The 13,973-nt window shown below is 44.9% G+C and overlaps 1 protein-coding gene across 1 annotated transcript in view; it reads right to left on the reverse strand.

Annotated features, from left to right (window-relative positions):
- Positions 1–2,778: 2,778 nt before the first annotated feature.
- Positions 2,779–13,973, reverse strand: part of LOC129855468 (cadherin-2-like) — an 89,115-nt gene continuing 77,920 nt past the window's right edge. Inside the window, exon 16 of the mRNA XM_055923172.1 lies at positions 2,779–4,345. Within this exon, the coding sequence (XP_055779147.1) occupies positions 4,139–4,345 (207 nt within the window). The 3' untranslated portion in view covers positions 2,779–4,138. The remainder of the gene's footprint in view (positions 4,346–13,973) is intronic.

Raw genomic sequence — 13,973 nt, forward strand, 5'->3', positions numbered from 1 at the left:
GTTTTGACTTAAATCTACTTGAAAATCTATGGTTGAAGAATTTAAAAAAGAATAATTGGCAAATATTGCACAATCCAGGACTGGAGAGCTCTTAGAGACTTACCCAGAAAGACTCACCGCTGTAATCACTGCCAAAGGTGCTTCTACAAAGTATTGACTCAGGGTTGTGAATACTTATGTAAATTACATATTTTTACAAATGCGCAAACATATATAAAAACATGTTTTCACTTTGTCTTTATGGGGTATCGTGTGTAGATGGGTGAGAGAAAAAAATATACACTGCTCAAAAAAATAAAGGGAAGGCACATTTGTGGCCTGCTGGAGGTCATTTTGCAGGGCTCTGGCAGTGCATCTCCTTGCACAAAGGCGGAGGTAGCGGTCCTGCTGCTGGGTTGTTGCCCTCCTACGGCCTCCTCCACGTCTCCTGATGTACTGGCCTGTCTCCTGGTAGCGCCTCCATGCTCTGGACACTACGCTGACAGACACAGCAAACCTTTTTGCCACAGCTCGCATTGATGTGCCATCCTGGATGAACTGCACTACCTGAGCCACTTGTGTGGGTTGTAGACTCCGTCTCATGCTACCACTAGAGTGAGAGCACAGCCAGCATTCAAAAGTGACCAAAACATCAGCCAGGAAGCATAGGAACTGAGAAGTGGTCTGTGGTCACCACCTGCAGAATCACTCCTTTTTTGGGGGTGTCTTGCTAATTGCCTATAATTTCCACCTTTTGTCTATTCCATTTTCACAACAGCATGTGAAATTTATTGTCAATCAGTGTTGCTTCCTAAGTGGACAGTTTGATTTCACAGAAGTGTGATTGACTTGGAGTTACATTGTGTTGTTTAAGTGTTCCCTTTATTTATTTGAGCAGTGTATTTAATGTAATTTGAATTCAGGCTGTAACACAACAAACTGTGGAATAAGTCAAGGGATATGCATACTTTCTGAATGCACTCTATACGGACTTACTGTTAAGAAACTGTCACCTAAGAACATACTAATGAAGGGGAAAGAAAGCAAGGTGCACCTTGTCTGTGACACTTGGCCATAGTAGAACCCATGATCACATTTGAGGGACAGAGGGAGGTCATACTGTCATACTTTGTAACTGCCAATAGTCTGCTACGAACCAAAGGGGAAGGATGATAAGCTCCTCCTACTAATTAAGCCATAAAACACTCTGTCACTGTCGTTTCTTTCTGTATCCAGGTAGTGAGTGCATCAAGGTAATAAAGTGGTGTTGGTTGAACATATTGCTCTCCTCGTTCTTTCAGTTGCAAATAATTCTTTCAACTCTCTGTTTTATTCAAATGGCATCCTTTCATTTTTTTCTGTCTCCCCCTCTTTCTTCTCCCTTCTTTCTTCTCTGTCTCTCTCTATGTCTCCGGCAGGCTGTAGAGTAAAGATATACAGTAGCTGACATGCCCTTGAGGGAGTTAATGGATGCCACACTGGAGAGTGAAACCAATGTGAAACCACAATGTGTTTCATGTTGGATTTAAGATAAAGGAAGAAGAGAAAGAAAGGAAAAGATTTAAACCTTCCACAGTACGCTACAGCTCAGGCATCCCCACTGGGAGAATTAGAGGACAAACACACACAGAATAACAAACTGGGAATTACAGTGTGTGTGTGTACAGTAAGTCAGCATGTGGTGTTTATATAAGACTATTATATACACACCCCCACTATTCAGTTAATTGGGAAATCAATGTTTTGATAATAAACTAGGAGCAATTAAAAAATAAAACATATGCCTCCCGAGTGGCGCAGCAGCCTAAGACACTGCATCGCAGTGCTAGAGGCTTCACTACAGACCCAGTTTTGATCCCAGGCTGTGTCACAACTGGCCGTGACCGGGAGTCCCATAGGGCGGCGCACAATTGGCCCAGAGTCATTTGGGTAGGGTTTGGCCAGGTGGGCTTTACTTGGCTCATCGCGCTCTAGCGACTCCTTGTGGCTGGCCGGGTGCCTGCAGGCTGACCCCAGCTGTCAGTTGAACGGTGTTTTCTCTGACACATTGGTGCGGCTGGCATCCGGGTAAAGCGAGCGGGTGTTAAGAAACGCGGTTTGTCGGGCCATGTTTCGGAGGACGCATGACTCAACTTTTGCCTCGCCCGTTGGGGAGTTGCAATCAACACCAGTTACTGGTGTTGATTGATTAAGGCCTTGTGTGTATTTGTAGATAAAGGCACTTGGAAAAGTGAAATCATGTAAAGATAGATGTCTGTGTGTGTGGTGGTGGGGGGTGTTAATATAGGAATGAGAAAAAGAGAACAGGAATGAGAATAGGAAAAGAGAATAGGGATGAGAATAGGAAAAGAGAATAGGGATGGGAAAGAGGGTTGAGAGAGATAGATCGTGTAGTTTAAAAATAGGACTTGCCAGTAGCTGGTTGAATATGACATTGATTGATCAACAGATACCGGACTGAAGAACTGCCCACAGAGGACTCCGTACATACGCACGCACGCAGTGAGGTTGAGGAGTAGGATGGAGGTAGCGTGGTGGTTTGTATGCTGCCTAAGGCATTAGCAACCTAAACTCCAAACCACAGATACATATTAACAGCCCACGCCCCTTCCACTTATCCTCACCACACTAATGTCTATAATAGGGGACAGTGGGCCTTTGAGATGGAAGAACGGAGAGGAGAGGGGGAGAAAATATAGCCCTGAAAAAGAGCTGGAATCGCTGAGTTGGGAATAAAGGGAGTGTCTCTGTGTGTGTGTAAAAATTTGGAAAATACCTTTTTGTATAATGAAAAGATAATAACATGCAAAACATTTTTAATCTGCAATCCAAATTATACATATACAACGTTCTGGATAGTAGCATTACTTTCAGAGACCACGCTCAAAAAAGAACAACAACCGAAAATAAAATACAATCTGTACATTTGTGTTTACAGTGAGTAGCCAATCAGAGAAGAGTACCAGATGAACACTAAGGCAGATGAACGGACAGAATGAACATCTTCATCATCATTGTCATCTTGGTTTAGTCAGAGTTGGAGTAAATTCCTTTTTAATTTAATAAATTCAGGAAGTAAACTGAAATTACAATTACAGTTAAAACATTTGGAATTGGAATTGCAGTTTACTTCCTGAATTGACTGAATTGAAGTGGAATTGACCCCAACTCTGTTTTTGGTCGAATCCACCGACTAAACTTCAGAGTAACTAAACAATATGTCTACTACAAAATGTAGGACTGGTGACTTTACTTAGCAATAAGTTACAATGTGAAAAAAGCTTAAAACAAAGAAAAACAGGGAAACGATCTAGTCTTTTAGCATTTACTGTACATGTCATCTCTCAATGCTCTCGATCCAGCAATGGGGAGTGTTTGTCCTATGCGTCTCCATGGCAATGACTTACACACTCTGGCAGTGTAACCCGAACAACACTTTATTTCACACATCAAACACACGTGGTGAAGCATGCGTTCCTCATTTTAAACGTCCGCTCTCTTACAGACGAATATCCCTGCTAGAGTCAGGACCTTGAAAGTCATGAAGAACAAAAAACGAAAACAGAATCAAAATAATGTACAACAAGGCACGTTTTTACCCCAGTGCTTCTGTACTGTGAGATTCAAGTGTAACTAAGCGTCTTTAGCATCGTTAACTGCTGAGCGATCGCCCAGACTCTCTCATTCGCCGTTAACTACCCGTCAAAGTACCAATGTTCTCCTTTGAGCGTGTGGGCTAACACTCTGCTAGCCTCAGTTAACCTGTATGCTAACTGGCTAGGCTAGCAGTTGCCACAGAAATGTACTCGAGCTGTTAGCGACCCTTAGCACGTAGGTTAAAACTCCATTCTAACCTCAGTTAGCCTGCATGCTAGCAGGCTAGGCAAGCAGTCACCATATTCTCCTCTGAGTTTTAGCAATCCTAAGCATATGGGGAACAATCCACTAGGCTCAGTTATCCTGTTTGCTAGCAGGTTAGGCTAACAGTTGCCACACCAACATACTCCACTTTGTTTCTGTTCCTCTGTTCAAGTCAGCCAAAATAGAAGTCTCTTTACAACCAGCACTCCTTCCCTGTCCCATGATAGAAAAGTGCTATTCATGTTCGCTCCCCCCATCCCACCCACCCCTTGCCAATTCCCCCCAGCACGGGCTAGTCCTAGTTGTCCTCTCCACCATAGAGGTCTGCCAGCTTGCGGAAGCGCGGGCCCCAGTCGCTGAGGTAGTCGTAGTCCTGGTCTCCGCCGGAAGAAGAGGAGTGAAGGGAGCTGAGGGAGCCAGCGGTGGAGCCACTGCCTTCATAATCAAACACCAGAAGACTGTCGTAGGGAGGCGCTGTCGGGTCATTATCAGCTGCCTTCAGACCCTGTGGAGGGAGAGGAGAAATAAGGGTAGAGGAAGAGAGAGATAAATAATGAGAGAGAGAGAGGCGAGAGATAAAGGTAAGAAGAGGGAGTAAAGGAGAGGAAGAGGAGAAGACAAATTGGGAAAAAGCGAGAGGTAAGGGGAAAGAGGGAGAAAAATGATTTTTTTAAATGTCAGGAGAGATAAAAAGAGGGGGAATGAGATATATAGAATGAGAGAGATAGAGGGAGCAAGAGAGTAAGGGTAGAGGAGAAAAAGGAGGGATTATGGAGGGTGGAGGAGAGAAGAGGACGATTTAGGTCAGGCTAGACAGATGCTGGGTCTGTCTCTCTGAGGAGATTCAGCAGATTACTGAACATAGCACTATATTTAAAACCAACCCATACTTCACATGCACACACACACACACACACACACACACACACACACACACACACACACACACACACACACACACACACACACACACACACACACACACACACACACACACACACACACACACACACACACACACACACACCACGGCTGACAGACTTTGTTATAATATAATAATAACTTTGTCATTGACTGACGTCTTGTCTCAGTGCAAAAATCAATAAAACAAATCTGATAAGATGAGGCTCTAGACATGTTTTTGGAACATGTCAGTCTTAGTCACAGCAAATTTGTGATCAGAATTTTAACAACCACAGTGTTAAATGTAACACTTCCTTAGAAATTACATTGTACCATCTCAAATAGTGTTAACCTTAGTTGATCAACACTTCGAAAAGTTAACACCCCAAGAGTGTTGCGTCCTTAACACCATGGGTGTTGCAAAAAAAACATAAATTAACATGATGTTACACTTTCTCATTGTTAGGGAATTAATACCTGTGTTTTAAATATTTGATACCCAAATATAATGTGTACAAATAACATGTTTTCCACAATTAAGTGCGACTTATTTAATTTTCTACCTTTGTGTGACTTTTGGCATTGGGTGGATGTCACGATTTCCGCCTAAGTCGGCTCCTCTCCTTGTTCGGGCGGCGTTCGGCGGTCGACATCACTGGCATTCTAGCCATCGCCGCTGCATTTTTCATGTATCCATTTGTTTTGTCTTGTTCCCTGCACACCTGGTTTTCATTCCCCAATCAATTCATATGTATTTATTCTTCTGTTCCCCATCATGTCTTTGTGTAGGATTGTTTTTGGATATTGTGTATTTGGATATTGTGTATTTTGTTACGCGCATTTATTTTTGTCTATGTTCCTTGTTTTAGGCACATTTGTTGTTTATTTTGTGCTGTTTTCTAAACCGGAATAAATTGTGCCTATTCACTACTCTGTGTTCTCCTGCACCTGACTTCACCTCCGATACACACACATAACAGAATCCTACACCAACCATGGAGTCAGCAGGAGCAGGTACACCGGTCAGACGAGTCGAGGAACGCGTCCAGGAACACTTGGCTATGCTACATTATCTCGGTGCCATGATGGATCGCGTTGTCCAGACCATGGACCGCTGGGAGAGACAGGAAGTCTCTCCAGCACCTCGACCAGCTCAACCGGGGTTATCTCTACCCGTCCCGTCCGGATCCAGCTCCAGTGGAATACATCTCTCCCTTCCCAGGGAGTATGATGGAACGGCCGCACAGTGCCAGGGGTTCCTTTTGCAACTGGACCTTTACCTGGCCACTGTTCACCCAGCTCCCTCAGAAAGGGAGAGTGTATTCGCCCCCGTCTCCTGAGAGCTGTGGAGTGGGCAAACGCCGTGTGGGGATAGGAAGACACGGTGTTGGACCACTTCGAGGAGTTTACCCTCTGTTTCCGGGCTGTCTTTGACCATCTGCCCGAAGGTAGAGCAGCGGGTGAACGACTTTTCCATTTGAGGCAGGGGACGAGGAGCGCACAGGATTTCGCGCTAGAGTTCCGGACCTATGCCGCAGGAGCAGGATGGAACGACAGGGGCCTCATCGACCACTATCGATGCAGCTTACATTGTCATCTACAAGACCCTGCTAGGTAAAGTCCCCCCTTATCTCAGCTCGCTGGTCACCATAGCAGCACCTACCCGTAGCACGCGCTCCAGCAGGTATATCTCTCTAGTCACCCCCAAAACCAATTCTTCCTTTGGACGCCTCTCCTTCCAGTTCTCTGCTGCCAATGACTGGAACGAACTACAAAAATCTCTGAAACTGGAAACACCTATCTCCCTCACTAGCTTTAAGCACCAGCTGTCAGAGCAGCTCATAGATTACTGCACCTGTACATAACCCATCTACAATTTAGCCCAAACAACTACCTCTTTACCTACTGTATTTATTTATTAATTTATTTTGCTCCTTTGCACCCGATTATTTCTGTCTCTACTTTGCACTTTCTTCCAATGCAAACCAACCATTCCAGTGTTTTTTTTAGTTTTTATTTTACTTGCTGTGTTGTACTCACTTCGCCTCCATGGCCTTTTTATATTTTTATTTATTTATACATATATCTGTTTGCCTTCACCCCCCTTATCTCACCTCACTTGCTCACATTGTATATACTGTAGACTTATTTTTTTCACTGTATTATTGACTATATGTTTGTTTTTACTCCATGTGTAACTATGTGTTGTTGTATGTGTCGAACTGCTTTGCTTTATCTTGGCCAGGTCGCAATTGTAAATGAGAACGTGTTCTCAATTTGCCTACCTGGTTAAATAAAGGTTAAATAAATAAAATAAAAAAAAAATGAGGACGTCCGACGGGAGTTGGCTTGCAGGGATGCCACCACCACCTTTGACCAACTGGTGGATATGTCCATCCGGTTGGATAACCTGCTGGTTATCCGTGGACATCCTGAGGGGGCTCTGGCAGTTCCATCTCCCAATGCTCCCGCTCCGGTGCCCATGGAGTTGGGAGGGGCTGCGCGTAGGGAGGCTGGAGGAGGAGCCTTCACGTGCACCATCTGTGGCGGCAGAGGGCACACTGCCGGCCGATGCCGGGTTGGTCCCTCTGGGAGTCGAGGCAGCAGGCAGGGCACTCTGGCCTCACCACAGGTGAGTATGCACCACTCTCATCCAGAGTCCTCTGTTGTTCACCTGTTTGTACCTGTTTGCTTCCCTGAGTTCTCCCCGCAATCCCAGCATAAGGCGCTCATCAATTCAGGCGCAGCTGGGAATTTTATTGACAGAGCGTTAGCACTTAGTTTAGGTATCCCCATTATTCCCGTGGATAGACCTTTTCCGGTTCACGCTCTGGATAGTCGACCATTAGGGTCCGGGCTAATCAGGGAGGCCACCATCTTCCTGGCCATGGAGACGCAGGGGGTTCGTGATGGGAAAATCAGTCTCTTTCTCATCGACTCTCCTGCGTTTCCCGTGGTACTAGGTCTTCCCTGGTTGGCTCGTCATAACCCCACCATTTCCTGGCAACAGAGGGCTCTCACGGGGTGGTCGCGAGAGTGCTCGGGGAGGTGTGTAGGGGTTTCCGTTGGTGCTACCAGGGTGGAAAGTCCAGACCAGGTCTCCACCGTGCACATTCCCCCAGAATATGCCGATTTTGCTCTTGCCTTCTGTAAGAAGAAGGTGACTCAATTACCACCCCATCGACGGGAGGATTGTGCGATAATATCTCCTGGTAGACGCTGCACTTCCCAAGAGTCACGTGTATCCCCTGTCACAAGTGGAGATGGTGGCTATGGAGACATATGCCTCTGAATCCCTGCGTCAGGGGTACATTCGGCCCTCCACTTCAACCGCCTCCTCGAGTTTATTTTTTGTGAAGAAGAAGGGTGGAGGTCTGTGCCCGTGCATTGATTATAGAGGTCTCAATAAAATCACGGTGAGGTACAGTTACCCGCTACTTCTTAGTGCCATGGCGATTGAGTCAATGCACGGGGCGCGCTACTTCACTAAACTGGATCTCAGGAGTGCGTACAATCTGGTGCGTATCCGAGAGGGAGACGAGTGGAAGACGGCGTTTAGTACCACCTCAGGGCATTATGAGTACCTCGTCATCCTTTGTAGACAAGACTTTCAGGGACCTGCACGAGCAGGGTGTAGTGGTGTATATCGATGACATTCTGATATACTCCACTACACGCGCTGAGAATGTGTCCTTGGTGCGCAAGGTACTTGGCCGACTGTTGGAGCATGACCTGTACCTCAAGGCTGAGAAATGCCTGTTCTTTCAACAGTCAGTCTCCTTCCTAGGGTATCGCATTTCCACATCAGGGGTGGAGATGGTGAGTGACCGCATAGCAGCCGTGCGTAGTTGGCCGACTCCCACCACGGTAAAGGAGGTGCAGCGATTTTTTGGGGTTGTCAATTACTACCGGAGATTTATCCGGGGTTTTGGCCAGGTGGCTGCTCCCATTACCTCACTGTTGAAGGGGGGTCCTGTATGTCTGCAGTGGTCTGTTGAGGCGGACAGGGCTTTTGGGCAGCTGAGGGCTATGTTTTCCTCGGCTCCCGTGCTGGCGCATCCGGATCCCTCTTTGGCATTCATAGTGGAGGTGGACGCGTCAGAGGCTGGGATCGGAGCCGTGCTCTCAGCGCTCGGGCACGCCACCAAAGCTCCGCGCCTGTGCTTTTTTCTCGAAGAAGCTCCGCCCGGCGGAGCGGAACTATGATGTGGGGGACTGGGAGCTGTTGGCTGTGGTTAAGGCTTTGAAGGCGTGGAGACATTGGCTTGAGGGGGCTAAACACCCTTTCCTCATCTGGATTGACCACCACAACCTGGAGTACATCCGGGCAGCTAGGAGACTGAATCCTCATCAGGCAAGGTGGGCCATGTTCTTTACCCGTTTTGTGTTTACCCTGTCCTACAGACCAGGTTCCCAGAATGTTAAGGCAGACGCACTGTCCCGGCTATTTGACACAGAGGAGCGGCCCATGGATCAGACTCCCATTCTCCCGGCCACCTGCCTGGTAGCGCCGGTCGTGTGGGAGCTGGACGCGGACCTAACCCTAACCCTACTGTAACGACTTCATGTGAGAAAAAGCAGACTCACAGATGTAGTTTGATCCAAAAAGGAATGATAAGTTGAGCACATTTTCGTATGTTGGGATACTTCTCCTCTACAGCAGCTCCCAGAACTGTTCTTTCATCTCAGCGGTTGCCCTGGATTTTAGCAGAATGCCATTTTGAAGGGTGAGCATTTCAGTTTCTGCTATAGTTGTGTCCAACTGAAAAAGTGATCCTATTTTGGAGGCAATGACTTCCACATTTACAGTAGTTCTGTGCCAAACAGAAAGCACATATAAGTGGCAATAAGCTCAAGTGATGCAAAGTCAGTGAAACAACTGTCAAACTCCGGTAAGATGCTCTGGACTTGCTCTACGTAACGTGCACTGTCAAGCTGTGCTGTATCCTTGCCCTGACGTTCAAGTTTTCAATGTATGTGTTGAAAGAAGTGCAGGTCCTTACGTTGCAGCTTTCTTGTGAGCAGTTAAAGTTTGCATTTAAGTGTTCACAGAGCTGATCATGTCAATTACATGCTTGCCTTTTCCTTACAGCTATATATTCAATTCATTAAGCATGTAAGTTAGGTCAGTGAGAAAAGCTAAATCCAGGAGCCACTGTGTGTCCTCTAGCTGTGCATATTCTGCATGTTTGGAGACCTTGAGAAACTCCTTGATTTCAGGCAACAACTCACTGAATCTCCCTAAAAATGTACCTCGGCTCAGCCACCGCACATCTGTGTGCAGCAGCAGGTCTGTGTGCTTTGCTTCAGTCTCCTAAGTGAGCGCGAAATAGCCTCCGCTGTAGGCTTCTTGCTCGAATAGAACACACAATCTTCAAAGTAACATCCATCATCTCTTTCATGTTTAACATCTTCCCGCGCAAAGCTTGCTGATGAATTACGCAGTGATAACAAGGCATTGGGAAAGATGGAACTGAGTCCATCTACATGTATTAACACTAGCTTTGTACAAACATATTTAATTAAATCTAAATATTTGGACCAAAACAACTTAAGCGTCTGATGCAGAGACACTAAACTACCTTTGAATCTTATTGATCTGGTTCTATAAGGCAAAAATGTACACACATGTAAACAGTATTAGTTCAATGTAATATGTCGATTACTGTTAAATATTTTCTTCCAAGCCCTTAACCAACAATGTGGTTCAAGAAATAGAGTTAAGAAACATTTAAAAATTAAACTAAAGGTTAAATACTTTTTAAAGTAACAATTAAAATTCCATAAGAATAACGAGGCTATATGCAGGGGGAAGGAATCATATCGTTTGCACAATGCAACGAACCCTCTAATGCGGCCTACCATAGCGGGTGCCCCATCGGTAGTAATGGAGACAAGCTTACAAAAGGGCAGTTGGAAATGCTTCCTTGATCATCTTCCCATCTTCGAACAACGTTTTATGCTTAGTAAGAAAGCGACTCACACGATAAGAGGCCACGGTTGCCGCCTTCCCTTTGGTCACAAAAATTGACTGCTGCGCTGCCAGTTGATTTTTTAGTTCTTGTACCTTTCTTCTTCGTAATTCAGTCTTTGCTGGACAATCTCTTCCCTGGGTTTTGTTTGTGTAAGTTGTTCTTAAACCACACTTTCTGCACTGATGTTCAAATCATTTGTTTTATTTAGTATAGTATAAGCTTGTCTTAAGCAGCCTAAGTAATGCCATAGATTCCGTTTTTGAAAAATAGTAAACAACTGATTATAGGCTACTAAAGCTAACTATTTACTGCTGCGCAACGGAGATGTGATGAAAACAGTGGAGAGAACAACAAAAAAATTCTGCTATTTATTGCTGACCAGCAGATGTCACCAATGTGCATTGTGAACAGATAATGAATCTCAGAGTAAAAAGTGAGGAAGCATTCAGAACACCTCGGTTTCCCACCTCTACTGGTTTGCAAAGTGTTATAAAATTCCTATTGGAATCCAGCCAGGGTAGCCAACAATAGGAACTTTTAATAACACGCAGCTGCAGCAAAGGTAGAGAAGATGGTTAAGTCTCATTTAACAATCTAAACTGGAACAACCATCTCAATAACGCATTAAATAAATCAAACCACTTACACAGATTGGATTAGTTTAGAAAAATGTATGTTATCTTTGTGTAGTGCAAGATTATTTAATCAATCAATGTGCATGCAGAAACATAATATTAAAACAAATTATTTTAAAAAGCAACCTGCAACAAAGCAAGCTGGAAAATATGATAATGAGGCTCCTCCCCTGTCTTTTTCACTCAGGGTTAACGGAAATGGAGTCAACACAGTCGAGTAACAACACCACCACACGGTGTGGATTCCACTGTTATTCAAATAACACTGTCAATTTAAAAACACTTTTTACCTCAACACCAACATTTTAACACCTGGAAATTTCCGTGTAATTATTTCTACATGTCATACCCCAAACTATTTATTTCATTTGATTGATTTAAGGAGGAGTGAGGCAGTGGGGGAAGCATCTTCTTGTCATGTCTGCTAGATTAAGCTGTCTAGATCAGCTCGCCATGTCTGACAGCTCACCTCATTATTCAGAGCTGTGTTTGGCAGACGTCTCTATCCTTCCTACCTACACTCAAACAAGAAGTACCAGTTACATACTCAATACGGAATAAGTCAGATGAGGTGAATGCTAAGCTACAGGACGATTTTGCTAGCACAGACTCAAATATGTTCCGGATTCATCCGATAAAATTGAGGAGTTTACCACATCAGCCTCCAGCTTCATTAATAAGCGCATCGACGACATTGTGTCCACCCAGTGATGTACGTACAAACCCCAACTGGAAGCCATGGATTACAGGCAACATCTGCACTGAGCTAAAGACTGGAGCTGCTGCTTCAAGGAGCGGGACACTAATCGGGACGCTTAGAAGAAATTCCGCTACGACTTCCTACAAGCCTTCAAACAGGGAAATCTTCAATACAGGACTATGATCGAATCAATCTACGCCGGCTCTGACACTCGTCGGCTTGCAAACTATCACAGACAAAAAAGGGAAACCCAACCACGAGCTGCCCAGTGATGGGCACCTACCAGACAAGTTAAATGCCTTCTATACTCGTTTTGAGGCAAGCAACACTGAACCATGCATGAGAGCACCAGCTGTTCTGGACGAGTGCGTGATCTCGCTCTCTGTAGCCTATGTAAGACCTTTAAAACAAGTTAACATTCACAAGGATGCGTGGCCAGACGAATTACCAGGACGCGTACTCAGAGCATCAATTGACTAGCTGGCATGCATCTTCACTGCCATTTTCAACCTCTGTAATACCTACATTTCAAGCAGACCATCATAGTCCCTGTGCCCAAGAATGCCATGAAATGCTTTGAAGGTCATTGCTCACATCAATACCATCATCCCAGACACCTTGGACCCACTCCAATTCGCATACCGCCCCAACAAATGACACAATCTCTATCACACTGCCCTCTCCCACCTGGACAAGAGGAAAACTTAGGTGAAAATGATGTTCATTGACTACAGCATAGCATTCAACACCATAGTGCCCTCCAAGCTCATCACTAAGCTCAGGTCCCTGGGACTGAATACCTCCCTGTGCAACTGGCTCCTGGACTTCCTGACGGATAGACAACAACACATCCGCCATGCTGACCCTCAACACAGGGGCCTGTCAGGGGTGTATGCTTAGTCCTCTCTTGTACTCTTTGTTTACTGACGACTGCGTGGTCGTGAATGACTCAAACACCACCATTAAGTTTGCTGACTAAACAACGGTGGTTGGCCTTATCACTGATGACGATAAGACATCCAAAAGGGAGGAAATCAGTCACCTGGCAGTGTGGTGCCAGGACTACAACCTCTCCCTCAAAGTGAGCAAGACAAAGGAGCTGACCATAGACTACAGGAAATGGAGGACTGAGCATGGTTCATTCAACATCAACGGGGTTGTAGTGGAGGGGGTTGAGAGCTTCAAGTTCCTCTGTGTCCACATTCAGTAAGAAATTAACATGGTCCACACACCAACACAGTCGTGAACAATGTACGACAACGCCTCTTTCCCCCCAGGAGGCTTAAAAGATTTGGCATGGGCCCTAAGATCCTCAAAAAGTTGTACAGCTGCAACACTGAGAGCATCTTGACTGGCTGCATCACCGTTTGGATGGCAGGTTACTGTATATTTACAGGACCTTCACTAACACACATTTACAGCATATACCTGGAACACCTGACTACATGCTGTATTTCTAGAATTTACAGTGCATTACTGTTAGCACAGTGGTTAGTAAAACTATGGCAAATTTACAGTGCAAGTAGTTAGTGCCAACGCTGGGCAGTATTTATGTTGTATTTGATATCGGTATTTCAATACTTATTTTGTCATTTGTATTTCACTGGCCTGAACTACAATTCATGTAGCCTATTTTGCAACAGTTTAATTACCACACATGTATTCCATATTTTCTATAACAAATACATACTTGCATGTAGCCTGCTTAACTACAACATTCTTGGTAACGGTAACAATCTTTTTACTTGCTAAAACTGTGGTATATTTTTGTTTACCTTAGTTTAATACACTGGATAAGAGCGTTTGCTACTGTATATGACCAAAATGTAAATGTAAATGTAAAAATTAACACTTGCAAAGCACACTGCTGGGTATTATTCTAATGACCACCGCCCCCAAACAAGAGCAAATTTGATCAAA

This window comes from Salvelinus fontinalis, chromosome 5 (genome assembly GCF_029448725.1).
Source record: "Salvelinus fontinalis isolate EN_2023a chromosome 5, ASM2944872v1, whole genome shotgun sequence".
Classification (NCBI taxonomy): Eukaryota; Metazoa; Chordata; class Actinopteri; order Salmoniformes; family Salmonidae; genus Salvelinus; species Salvelinus fontinalis.